Source organism: Pelophylax lessonae (assembly GCF_965119305.1).
Source record: "Pelophylax lessonae genome assembly, chromosome: 4".
Classification (NCBI taxonomy): Eukaryota; Metazoa; Chordata; class Amphibia; order Anura; family Ranidae; genus Pelophylax; species Pelophylax lessonae.
The window spans coordinates 495,349,497-495,363,755 of record NC_138771.1 but is presented as its reverse complement, the minus strand read 5'-3'; the positions used below and the strand labels follow the sequence as shown (position 1 = coordinate 495,363,755).

At 40.7% G+C, this 14,259-nt stretch overlaps 1 protein-coding gene across 7 annotated transcripts in view; it reads left to right on the top strand.

The window, feature by feature from the left end:
* Nucleotides 1-14,259, top strand: part of CACNA1C (calcium voltage-gated channel subunit alpha1 C) — an 800,624-nt gene that overhangs the window by 624,773 nt on the left and 161,592 nt on the right. For 4 of the 7 annotated variants that reach the window (XM_082255709.1, XM_082255707.1, XM_082255706.1 and 1 more), the window contains exons 30-31: nt 5,025-5,108; nt 13,175-13,204. In XM_082255709.1, the coding sequence (XP_082111835.1) occupies nt 5,025-5,108; nt 13,175-13,204 (114 nt within the window). Of the gene's footprint in view, nt 1-5,024; nt 5,109-5,627; nt 5,712-13,174; nt 13,205-14,259 lie in introns of all 7 variants that reach the window. The other 3 variants (XM_082255710.1, XM_082255711.1, XM_082255705.1) reach the window with 2 other exon arrangements.

Genomic DNA, 14,259 nt, shown 5'->3' with positions numbered 1-14,259 from the left:
GCTACTTGTGTGCAAAAGTTGTCCATTATCACTGGTCAAAGCCAAAGTCGTATTCAAATTGCACCCATCCAAAGTTGCGTCAAAGTTGCACTCTAAAGTCGTCGCAACTTTGGAGTCATACAAGTGTAAATGGAGCCTTAAGCAAAAATATGTGCAGGTACATTTAAGTGACTGCTTTTAGGTAGGTACGGTATTTCACAAAAGTGAGTACACCCCTCACATTTCTTTAAATATTTTTTTATATCTTTTCATGTGACAACACTGAAAAAATGACTATTTGCTACAATGTAAAGCAGTAAGTGTACAGCTTGTATAACAGTGTAAATTTGCTGCGCCCTCAAAATAACTCAACACACAGCCATTAATGTCTAAACCGCTGGCAACCAAAGTGAGTCTACCTCTAAGTGAAAATGTCCAAATTGGGCCCAACTAGCCATTTTCCCTCCCTGGTGCCATGTGACTCGTTAATTTTACAAGGTCTCAGGTGTGCATGGGGAGTAGGTGTGTTAAACATGGTGTTATTGCTCTCACTCTCTCATACTGGTCACTGGAAGTTCAACATGGCACCTCATGGCAAAGAACTCTCTGAGGATCTGAAAAAAAGAATTGTTGCTCTACACAAAAATGGCCTAGGCTATAAGAAGATTGCCAAGATCCTGAAACTGAGCTGCAGCATGGTGGCCAAGACCAAACAGCGGTTTAACAGGACAGGTTCCATTTAGAACAGGCCTCGCCATGGTCGACCACAGAGGTTGAGTGCACATGCTCAGTGTCATATCCAAAGGTTGTCTTTGGGAAATAGACCTATGAGTGCTGCCAGCATTGCTGTAGAGGTCAAAGGGGTGGGGGAACAGCCTGTCAGTGCTCAGACCATACCCCGCACACTGCATCAAATTGGTCTGCATGGCTGTCATCCCAGAAGGAAGCCTCTTCTAAAGATGATGCACAAGAAAGCCAACAAACAGTTTGCTGAAGACAAGCAGACTAAGGACATGGATTACTGGAACCATGTGCTGTGGTCTTATTTGGTTCAGATTGTGTCAAGCGTGTGTGGCGGGAACCAGGTGAGGAGTACAAAGACAATTGTGTCTTGCCTATAGTCAAGCACGGTGGTGGGAGTGTCATGGTCTGGGGCTGTATGCGTGCTGCCGGCACTGGGGAGCTACAGTTCATTGAGGGAACCATGAATGCCAACATGTACTGTGACATACTGAAGCAGAGCATGACCCCCTCCCTTCAGAGACTGGGCCACAGGGCAGTATTCCAAGATGATAACGACCCCAAACACACCTCCAAGACGACCACTGTCTTGCCAAAGAAGCTGAGGGTAAAGGTGATGGACTGGCCAAGCATGTCTCCAGACCTAAACCGTATTGAGCATCTGTGGGGCATCCTCAAAGGGAAGGTGGAAGAGCGCAAGGTCTCTAACATCCACCAGCTCCATGATGTCATCATGCAGGAGTGAAAGAGGACTCCAGTTGCAACCTGTGAAGCTCTGGTGAACTCCATGCCCAAGAGGGTTAAGACAGTGCTTGAAAATAATGGTAGCCACACAAAATATTGACACTTTGGGCCCAATTGGGACATTTTCACTTAGGGGTGTACTCACTTTTGTTGCCAGTGGTTTAGACATTAATGGTTGTGTGTTGAGTTATTTTGAGAGGACAGCAAATTTACACTGTTATACAAGCTATACACTCACTACTTTTCATTGTTGCAAAGTGTAATTTCTTCAGTGTTGTCACATGAAAAGATATAATAAAATATTTACAAAAATGTGAAGGGTGTACTCACGTTTGTGAGATACTGTATATCCTAAAAGGAAACATGCTCTCCTTCCATCCACTAAGGTCTTTGGCTAATTTAACAGATACCTTCATTATTCTGAATAAGTTTATACACTGTTGCCGTCTCTTTGATATAACTTTATATCAGTCTTTGTATGATGACGCCACCTTAGTGTTCAAGGACACAAGTGATTGATTTTTCACAAAGTTATCTGTATTTGCACATCAGAATGTACCAACAATGGATAAAATGGCTAATATATTATTTATTGACTGTCACAGACTCAAAACTCCTGAGTGTGTGGAAGTACAACATATAAAGAAAATATTGAATGTACAGAATCAACTAAGTCACATACGTAATATGTACCAAATTCACTTTTCAAAGCTTAACTCCAGCCAAATAGCTAAATATACAGAGAGTGTTATGTGCAGTGAAATCTGCCAAATCATTTTTAATTCAATTCAGGCATTCTTGTAGTTCAGGCACCCCTGCAGAAAGCACAGCCAGCTCATTGATTTCTGCTGTAGCCATTTTAAATATTTAAAAGACAAAGATCTACTTAATAGCTTTGTTCACCTAAATAAACATTCCTTTGTGTACTTATCTGAAACTGATTTTTATTTGTAACTAAGGGCTCAATTACCCTTTACCATGGAAGGCAAGCCCCACCCTGTCCATTGAAAGCACCCTCTTTGGCCTCTGAGACACTGTCATTGGACAAGGTAATGACAGCTGGGTGGGAGTTATTTTTAAAGTTAGGGCAGTTTAGCAGTTAACTGAATCCAGCACCAAAGGATGCACAGAAGAAAGTCTACTGTTTTTGTGCATCCAACTGAAACTGGCTTTCCCTTTTTACTAAGGGCTCAACTACTCCCTAACACTGGGGGCAAGCTCACCATGTCCAATGAAAGCATCCTCATTGTCCACTTGACATTCTCATATGGTAATGGCAGATGGGTGGGGCTTGTTCCCAAAATGTAGGTCCCTAGGAGAAAAATGAAACCATCTTCAGAGGAGTGTACAAAAAAGGGTTTACTAGGGTTTTATAGTACTGATTGTACTTTGGCAGGTTCACTCTGAGTGGTAGATCTAGGTCAAGCCCTGAGAAATATTGCAAAAAATCTTTAAGCTTTGCCAGTTATCATATTCTTTAATCTGAACTTCATAGGCCTCATTATTTAAGTCATCGTGTCCTGTCAGCTTCTCATCTAGTCTGCCTCTGTTGATACATTGCTATAACCCTCCAGAAGGTTCATACATTCTCCATATGTGTGCTTTTGTGTCTGTGCTCTGCCCAGTGTGAGCTTATATACTTAATACAGTTGTTTCATCTGTCTGTCTGCATTCGTTTTCTGTGCCTTTTCCCTGTTTAACTTACCTTTTCTGCTCAGACCCGCAGCTTGTCAAGACCCAAAATATTGCCACTTCTATGCTCCAGTAGGGAGAATGCTGAGCATATTTCCAAGTGACACAATCAGATTTCTCCCTACTTGAGCAGATGAGATTAGGCACTTAAATTTGGCATTGTGAGCATCAGATGGACAGGGCAGAAGAGGTAAGTGAAATTTATAGGCATTACTTAAAGTAGCTTGTAATACTTAGTCACATTCATTTGAATTTGTTTTGTAATGTTGAAGGCCTTTCCTAGCTTCTCCAAGCCACTTCCTCAGTCTTCTCAGTGGCTTAGAGAAATCGCAAAACACCTTCCAGAACAAATCCAGTTGAATGTGACTACTAATATCTATACCATTGATTGGATAAATGGGAACCATCACAGAAAAACCCAAAGTAGCTTATCACAAACCTGAACAGTTTATACTGAACATATATATATTCAAACAATGCACAGTTGCGGTTAAATTCATCTCAAAATGATCAGTAGATCTAGAAATATTGGTAGTTGGAGTTCTATGCAAATCTCAACTGAGCCTGTGATAGTTCAGCTTTATCCCAACATTTCTACCAGTCCTTTCATATGATTAGTTTCTTCACTTACCAGTTGGAAGGCATTTAATTTGATAAGGGTGGGCCAAGCCCACCTTTTTCATTTAAAGCCAAGATATGTACATTCATTCAACTACCTTTATATCTCTGGATCTACTGACTGTTTCAAAATAAAGCAACCTCTGCTGCCACATGCTGTTATCATTTGTACTGTTTTAATGACCCATTATTGTGACAGGTTTACTGCAAAGGACAACACCATACAAAACTGATATTTTATGCTTGACTGGTCCATACTGGCTCCTTACAGCCTACGGTTGCGAGATCTTACCACCAGAGCAGCCAGACCTCTCATAAGGCCAAATTATGGTGTTACCCTCCTTCAATGGATTCTGCATAATGCTGAGCAAAATATGTAGCTGTCTAGGTACAAGAGAGTGACATCTTCATTATGGCTTTTGTAGGAGGGGCTAAGACACAAATGGGGAGGATCTCACAACTGAAGTCTTTGAACAACAAAAGAAGCCAACCCAAAATTGAGAAATCATTATTGTTTTGGAGGGGGGGGATTGGATGCCTGTTACTATCCATATTTCATCCAAAAGTGCATTTTAATGTTTTTTTTTATCACAGTTTGGTTTGGACTTTGAAAGTGGACCCGTCACCTCTGTTTATTAAAAGTATCAAATAGGCTGTACTCATATTCATGACTGGGGTATAATGTGTAGATCAGTGGTGTGCAATCCTGTAAAGACAAGACCCCTATATTTTACAGTGTGCTTGCCCTGATGCCCCAAAAGACATACATTCAATTTCAAAGTGTTGCAGATCTGCACCCTAGTTGCTGATAATGTACAGTTCTGTAGATTGTGCACTACTGATATAGAAGTCATTTTTACTACAGACCAGACCAATCTCATGGTGTGACATGATCAAAAATGCACAGTCCACTTATTATGCCAATCCCACACACAGTGTGTCCCAATGTTCTAAAGACTGTAGACTGGGCGCAGGACAAGTACATCTGTCACTTTTCACCGTTAGTTAATCTATCCTAATGTCCAAATCACTGTGACCCCTGGGCTCTGCTTGGTATTATGGGTGGAGGGTTGGTGGGCTATTGAGGGATGGGATGATGGCTGACCCTCTTGCTGCCAGAAGCGCTCTGCATGGCATTAGATGGCAAGCTCTGCTGGCAAGGAGGGGTTGTGCGGTGCTGCTTCCATGTTTGAGTCTGTCTAACAATCCTTTTTAATTCCCCACCCTGCCTTGCCTTCTGACCTATGTAGGGTTATTTTAGTGACCCCTGGAATGTCTTTGATTTTCTCATCGTCATTGGCAGCGTAGTTGACGTCATACTCAGCGAGACCAGTGTAAGTATTTCGGGACAGGTCTATACCTTTCTCTCTTCCACCCCCTGCACTCCCCTCATCCTTTCTCTCTCCCCTTCTCCATGCTGGTTTGGGTGCTATCTTTACCTTCCTTCCAGTTTCTTTCTAGTGGTATTTCAGGCCTGCCCCCCCCCCCAACCCCACCTTCCCTCCAGGGAGAAGGGAGAGAGGGAAGGGAAAATCCCCAAAGTGCCCCCTGCCAGTTAGAGTGGGGAGGGGGTAGATTGGGGTTTTTCTCTCCCTCGTCTCCCCCTGATCCTGCTTTACTGGAGTGTCAAATGTGCAGCCGAGACACAAGAGGAGACGAAACATATCACTACGATGCCTCTTGAAACCTTTTTACTTTCTTTCTTTTGTTTAGACTTTTTTAGTTTTGCGTTTTTTTTTCCCTTGTTCACACTTTTTTAGTTTTTCTTTCCTTTGATTTTGTCTTTCTCTCTCTTTTTCTCTCTCTTTCTCTCTCTCTTGTTCACATCCCGTACCTCCTGGGCTTCCATTCAGCACTATTTCTGTGATGCATGGAACACATTTGATGCACTTATAGTAGTGGGTAGCATTGTTGATATAGCAATCACCGAAATAAACGTAAGTAACTTACCTCTCTCTCCGTGACTGTGACTGCATCACCCCCCCCCCTCCCTCTTCATTTGTCTTTTATCATTTCCTTTTTCTTTTCATTTATTTTGTTTTCTTAATTTTATTATGTTTTTCTGATTTTCTATCAATTTTTCTGTTACCCTCTGGAAACATTCAGGATTCTTGCATAAGCTCCTCCTGGCATGATATAAACTGTATAGCAGGATTGGGCTGTCATGGAGTCACTTTGGCTCGCTGACACAGAAGGATTGAGTCACAGGCACTGACGAAAAAGTTAATTAAAAACTGATTAATCTTGGCCTACACTGATTCCTCTGTGAATAGCGCTGGAATGAAATAAGGTCATAACCGTTTTTAGTGACGTCTTATTATTACTGTCATTAAGCTATGCGGTGCCAAAATCCTCTGCAGTGCTGTATAAAATGAGGGTACACCGGGACATTAAATTGAAGCCCTGCAAAACTTTAAACGTGGATGTAATGGGGAAATGTCATTATTTAATGGTTTTTAATCATTTAATGGGGAAATTAGGGCTCATGCACACTGGGCGTTTTAAATGTTGCTTGGTTTTTTTTTTAGCTTGTAAATGCCCTTCATTGTTAGCCAGTACGTCCGTGTACACATAGTCGTTTAGAGGCAGAAAAAAAACCCAATGCCTGTGCAGTCAGGAGCAGCAGCGTTTTAGCAGCAAAAACACCTAACGAGTCTAAATGCTTTTGGACGTTCATTCATTTCAATTGCCAAAATACATTTATATTCTGGCCAATGAAATGGATAAACACACTTAAACATTCCTAAACGTGCTTGCCAAAACGCAGCTTTAGGCACATTTTTGACACTGCTTTTCTCCTGCCAGAAGAAAGGGGTTTAAAAGAACTGGGCAAACACCCAGTGTGCACGAGGCCTTACCCTCACTTCTTGCATGATGATCAGGACAGGAAATGAGGCAAAATCTCCCAATGGGGACACTTGCTGTGGTCAGTGCTATCAAAAGGGAGATTTATCTTCCACTTGTTGTGATTCATCATACTTCATGTTCTGGTGATCACACTGGAAATAAGGGGAAATCTCCAGATGGGACGTCAGACCTAAAAAAAAAAAAAAAAAAAAAACAGACCGGTATCCAAACCTGTCAGGTTAGTTGGTGGTCTACTTAATACAAATGTACACAACTGTAGGAATGCCCAGACAGGTATACAGTGATAAACTAATATAGATAGATAGATAGATAGATAGATAGATAGATAGATAGATAGATAGATAGATAGATAGATAGATAGATAGATAGATAGATAGATAGATAGATAGATAGATAGATAGATAGATAGATAGATAGATAGATAGATAGATAGATAATAAATCAATAATTTCCTCTATGCAATTGCTTTCCTGCCCAAACATGGTGTTGACCAATTTAGTAAAAACAGTCCAGGACCCCAACTTTCACAGACCATATTGGGCTCTAACGCGTCAGGTCACATATTGATAAAATCACTAACCAGGCTAATTTCAGCCTTGAGCTGTTCTCTATTTTAATGGATTTCTGTCCATATTTAAAACATTGCATTGACCTCCATCTGTGTCTCAGCCCCCAAGGGACCCCAGCCAGTTCCTGCTATACAGTAGTGGCTCTGTTCTGTTTATCTGTCACCTAGCATGATTAACCATTTCCTTTTTTACAGGGCTCCCCCTTTCCTCCTTTCCTATTCTCCAGCCCACTAGCTCAGGGTTACAAGGGGCTACCTCCCCACTCACAGGCCCTTTTATAGGAGCCAGAGACTCTTTAAATAAATATATATACATATATATATATATACACATTTGCTGAGTAAGCACAGTTACGTGTAGAATGGAGACAGTTGATGTCAGGAATTAAGGAAGGACCTATCAGCACCCTGCTCAGGTCCTAGGCTGCTACAAATATGGCTACCGCAGTTTTACATAAATAACAAATTGCCACCTTCTCCATATACCTAGTTTTAAAATAGAATTTTAAAACTGCTTTTAATTTGTCTGAATTCCTCTTAATAATAGAGTGCGTAGGGAAAATCAAGAAGGTTAAAACAAAGTGTTTTTTTTTTTTTTCTACAAGTGCTACTTATATCATTATCTTAAACATAGACAAAAGTAGACAAACTAAGCTAAAATGAGGTAGATGAAGGCATATGTAGCCATTTCCTTTTTAACAGCAATTTTAGGCTAGAGGAATTTGAAAGCTAACCTGTCACTCCCTTTTTTCATTAAAACTAATCTCTATAAATGTATGTAAGGCCAACTTGTTTCTAAGTGTTGGATGGAGTGGAGGATTAGAACCCCTGTATGATTCTTTTTTGTAATCCTATCCAAGACCCTGACATCTAAAAAAAAGATCTGAGATGAAAGCTCCATGCCAGAGATTAATTGCCGAATGCAAATTTATAACAATGTGTAATAAAATAAAAACATTTAAAACAGTCCCAACACGTTTTAAAGGTCCAGAGACCACTCCTTTTATTAGGGCTTCAAGATGGAAAAACAGTGTATATGAACTGGAATAAAATACAAAGTATTAAAGCTGAACTCCAAGAATAAAACAAAATCTATCCTTGCAGTGCCCCCCACCCCACACACCCTTACACTGCAAGGTATAAAATGCTTATTTAGTCTATTGGTACAAAGATAAGGTTTGTTATTTACTCTATCCCTCGGTCCGGCAAGCTCCATCGCTGTTCTCAAGCTCCTGGCTATGAGCAGTCCCTCAGCATCATCATGCACAGTGCAGGACTATTAACCCTGCTTTGTATGTGTGACTGTGGGCCAAAGCTGCTTAGAGTTTTTATTACAGAGATACAGTCACATGTGTTAAGCCTGTCGGAGCCAGGAGTAAGGAAAGTATAACTACTTATCCCTGCACCCCTAGACTAAACAAGTATGTAACTCTTGTGGTGAGAGAAGTAAAGTAAGCCCGCATAGTTTGTATTTCAGTCCAGCCCATATAGATTGTTTTTCCATCTTTAAGCCCTGTTGAAGAGGGCGGTCTCTGGCCTCTGAAACATGTTGAATCCATTTCTCTGGGAGAAATCAAAATATGACAGAGTTTCTAGCCTTTCCCTACTCTCTGTTGCTGTTGAAGTAATGAAAAATCTTTCTGACAGAGTCTGGGATAGCAATAAAAACCCAAGAGGGTTTCTAATACTTCCTCACTTCATCCAAAAATAAGAAACAATGTTTTGGCTGTAAGACCATGTGTCTGCTCATGCCAGTTTTTCAAAGTATAGTGTCCTCAAAACCTATGCCTCCACTAGACTTCCCAATGCAATGCCGACTCTCAAAATAGTGGTGTGGTAATAGGTGGGGCTTGGGCCCTGGGAATTAATTACCTAAAATTTTGACTTTACATACTGTACCAAATCAATTTTCACAAAACAAAAAACACACAACGCATCAACTGGAATCTTTAAATGGAAGTCAAAGGATGTTGACAGGTTTACTTTAAGTTATAATTTTTTGTTTGTCACTGCTGATCTTTGTCTATGAAAATCCATAAAATCAATTCCCTGGCTGTGTCTAGTTTATTTTCTTTCTAAATCACTGACCGGAGACAAGCATACACATTGGAAGGAGGGAGTGCCTGTAAACTCCTGATCTGATATTGTAACTTGTTGAGTCATTGACTCAGAAAGAACTGAAACCATCAGATCACAACACTAGGGCTAGTATTCTCAGGAGAGGTCAGTATTGGCAGCCACCATATTTTCTCATGGAAGATTTATTTTAAAAGAGTCAGTAGGGACAGGCAGTCAATAGGGACAGGTGGTCAGTTGGGTACCCCCGCTCCCCCCCCCCCCCCAGTTTATTGCCGATAATCTTCTGAACCTTTTACACACCCATCTCATATGCTATTAAAACCTCTTTTACAGAAACTAGATTGTGTTTCAGCCCTTTAATTCATAAACTGAAGCCGAATACTTGTAGCCAGGCAGCTGTGTGTTGTCACCTCTATATGTCACCTAATATGACAAAGCTGAAAAGTTTATTTCTATAGAAATCCACCTCCCGTCTCACCCCACCCTCTTCCTTGCCCTTCTCTATCACCTTTGTTCTGTACTACACGGGTCACCCCGGTGGAGGCATTTATAGAGTACTGTCTCTGCTTGTGTGCGCTGTTTGGATTTAGTCAAAGTTAAATACATTTTCCTAAATCAAATCAAAATTTAATCGGCTGGTCCTGCCAGATCTGATATTACAACAGGTGTGGTTTCCAGTAGGTTGAGTTGACTGCTAACTTATTTGTCTTTGGGATTCCAGCAGTAAGAACTTCCCCACAGAAGTTTGTGTCTGTTTTTCTTCTGTAATTTGTGTTTCTGCCCCTTCCACAATGGAAAGATTTCCCTGCAGTAGTCCGTGTCCCCCCCCCTTCCCGCCCTACACTGATGGGCTTTCCCTTCAGTAATTTTTGTTTCCATCCCGTCTACAGTAATAGGATTTTCCTACAGTAGTTTGTGCCTCTGCTCCTCCCAGAATGATGACATTTCCCTCCCAGTACTTTGAGTCCCTGGCCTTCCCACAATGGTGGGATTTCCCCACAGTAGTTTTTGTCTCCACTCCCCCCACAATGGTAATGTTTTTCTTTAGTAATTTATGTCTCTGCCCCTACCACAATGCGATTCCCTTTCAGTAGTTTATGCCTTTGGCCATCCTGCAATGGTGAAATTTACTTGCAGTAGTTTGTATCTCCACCCCTCTCACAATAGTGAGATTTTTCCTTCTGTAGTTTGTGTCTATGCCCCTTCCATAATAGAGAGATTTTCCTGCAGTCATTTGTGTCTCTTCCCCTCCCACAATGGTGATATTTTGTGTTGCCATCCCCCTTCAAAAGTGGGGGGGGGGGGGGAATTTCCCACAGTAGTCTGTGCCACCTACAAGGTCATAAAGAAGGTGTCTCTTTCTTGCAGTTGGTCAATTATTGTGTTCTCCAGTTCATGGAGTGACCATGACACAATCCTTTGGCTTTGTAATGGTTGTGGTAGATGGGACTGTAAAATCAGATGTTAGCAGACAGCATGTGGATTTCTGAAAACTGGCATTCCCAAGATATTTAAAAGGTTAGAACGTTATTCTGCTTGCCGGCAACCACACTATATTGAAATATGAGTTCTGGGTGGAGGTGGCCTTTAAAGAGGATGACACACATCCCTACATTTCATCTCACCATTGCCCACTCCAGCCTAAATATTCCCTAATTTTTTCCTATTTATGCAAAGCCAAAATTTTGAGGTTAAACCCTCTGTTGCTTTTTCTTTTGTCCCACTGAGGAGAAGGATTAAGCATGAATTTGGTCATATTAGGTCAATGATGTCATCCTGTGCTTTTTGGTACATGCCGAACAGGTAATGCGGAATGGGTGCAGCTGATTGGGTCAACTCAGTTGGCAGGAGTGGCATCTTCCTTCAGGGTTTGGAACAAACCCGGGCCCATCCCTGCTGAGAATTCTCTATATTTCCTGTCTCTGCAGACAACAATAAGTGGAATGAAAATTCCTCCAAAAATCCCTTTAGATATTAGTTACCAGATCATATCCCCACTGAAAGATTTCCCTCTATTCCTGCTCTGGTGGCAAATCAACATTTTGGATTTCAATATAATATAACACCTAATATAGTATTCCTAATTTTGATTCACCTGTGCTTGGAAATATGCACAAGATTCATATTCCAGCACAATTAATACCAACCACTGCTGGAGAATAGAGAGAGCACAGAAAAAAATAAAGAAATATGATTCATGTATTACTAAAAGTTGTAAAGCAAGGTAACCACTTTTAGAAATTCATGTCAAAAGTAAATTTATTAAAAACATAGTAAATTTATTAAAAACATAGTTTATCTTTTATTACGTTCTCCAATATTCTTAAAATTGCAACTTAAATTGAATTATTTAAAATATATAATTATAATTTTTTTTTTAAATATGACATGGAGCAGATATGGAGGTTAGGTGTTGTGACTTCACTGACTTTATTATTGTTCTCAGTCAGTGTTTAAGAAATGGTTGACTCCAGAGACAACCAGGTAATTAGCAATTTTAGATAGAGGTCAGGAATATCAACCTCCATACTTATTTCTGTCTAGATTGATCCCTTTATTGATACATTTTGGTTTTCACTGTGCTCAGCCAGTAAATACATGACTTTGTGGCACTCAGATTGGGTAACTCCTAGCCATAGGGCATGCTGAGACTTTTGGTACTTCAGCAGCCGGAGAGCTAAAGGTGGCCCTCCTCCTTACCTGAAAAAGGCTAAAACATAGCAAAAAATGAAATGAATCCTAACTTTTAATCAGAATATGTGAGCATAGCATTGTATTTCAGGTCAGAGACTCACAGTGTGGTGAAGACAGAATCAGGAGGGCCACTCTGGTCTCTGCACCCTTAAAACAGCAACAGCTGTCCTTATTCTGTTCCCATACATGTTCTTTAAGGCAGCACAATTGCACTTCTGAAATTGCTATTGGTTGATTGTATTTGTGAGTAGTGATAAATCGCTACAATTATGGAGCAAATGCCTCCCTATGGAATGAGGTATACAAGTAGCAAGAAGTAGCTGTTTAAGCGACTTTGATCCTTAAAAGATAAATCCAGCAATAGAAGGCACTAAATACTCTCTCCATGCTCTGCTATCTTCTAACACTACTGCCACCGCCAAAGTCTTCAGCATGTGACACTCCTGGGAATGTCATATGTTTGCGTCCCCCACTGCGCATCATTCATCTGCCGGAGGTATTAGCATTTGAAGACAGTGGAGCTCATATTTGCTTTCCTAGACAGTTAAGTATTTGTAGTCATCTTTTATTGGATTAATATTTTGGGGTCGCTTTAAGCTCTCACATTGATCGTTAGTATGCTCATTGCTATTACATTTTACTTGTGTTCTCATTCCATAGAGAGCCATTTGTTTCACAAATGTAGTAATGCGTAGTAACGATTAATCAGCAGTGATTTTTAGAAGTTCAACCACACTACTTAAAATCGCCCATGGTCTCCTAGGCTCAGATATGACTTTTACTCAACAAAGCATCTCCCTGCACTCTTATGGCCACATTGTAGAAATTTGATTGGCTGCACTGTAGCAAGTTACCTGGACACCTTGTTGACAGGCCATCTTTTAACAAAGTCCTCCATCTCTTGGGTAACTTCTTTGGGCAGCAGATTTCAACCACATTTATCACAATGCCATCCAGTCAGCATGGCAGATGAGTGTTGTAGTTGTGGCAGAGATCCAAACTCCAAAAATGTACAGGGTTAACAATTTGATTGTATTTTGTCCCAAATTTGCTCCTGTTCTTTCTATCTACCTCCTATTTCTCTTCTCCTGCTACCCCCACCCCACCTCATTGTTAATCATATTGCTGTACTGTGCCCCAGTGTGGATTTAGCCGGTATTACATCTTACCTCTGTCTGCCTTTCTTTAAAGACAGGTGAACACTCTCAATGCCACAATATGGTAAGACCAAGATCCGTTCAGAGCACTGTGCCCCCCACTTTTATTTTCTCCTCTGACACACGTGTCACAGCTGTGTGCCCCCTGACCTCAGGGCTCTTCTATCTCCGATCCTTGTCCAGTCTCTGTGCATGCCCTTTGGCCGCCATGTTGTACTTTTGTCTCTTGAAATGTGATCTTGTGTGGTTTATTGTGTATTAATTTCTGTACCTTGTAAGCTTTCTCTTGGACTCCTCCTCTGCTTGGGCAAGTTTGTCAGGCAAAGTTAAAGTTGGCTAAACTTTTAAGCCACATTAACCAGGAGAGGACAGAATCGGCAGAGTTTTTGTTGCAGACAAAAGGCGGTCATTGTTTAATGCTCCAGAATAAGAGGTCATTAAAATGTCCAATTGGACTTGCTTACAAACCAAATCTCTGATCTTTCAAATGACTTCAAAAGTCCTGAAAACATTTAAGTTGCAGTAGTCAAAAAACACAATTTTCATTCAATCAAGTTTTATATAATGCACAAAAGCAAGCTTTTTTACAGGGGTTTCCTGGTAGAACCTCAACATCTTATAACTTGACTCTGTGCTGTGCCCCCTCCAGTGACAAGTACAAAGCACCATGCTTATAACCAAGAAATGCTTCTGGGAGGATTTAAATTCAGGGCCATTAAGAGAATATGACAATAGGCATTACCTAGGGACCACAGGAATTAACCAGTTACCACATATATTACCAAGGGCCATAATTATTAACTAAGGACCGCAGGATTTAACCAGGGGTTATAGGAATTAACCAGGGACCACAGAAAGCAACAAGGGACCATAGGTAATAACTAAGGGCTTTTGAAATTAACCAGGGACCACATAAATTAACAAGGGGCCATATTAACCTGAGGTAACAGGAATTAACCAGGGCCATGAGACTTACCAGAGTCTATATAATTAACCAAAGATCATATCGAAATAACTAGAGGCCAAAGAAAGTTATCAGAAGTCACAGAAATTGACCAGAGGCCTAAGGAATTAACTAGGGACCATATAAATGAACCAGAGGTCATACTAATTAACTAG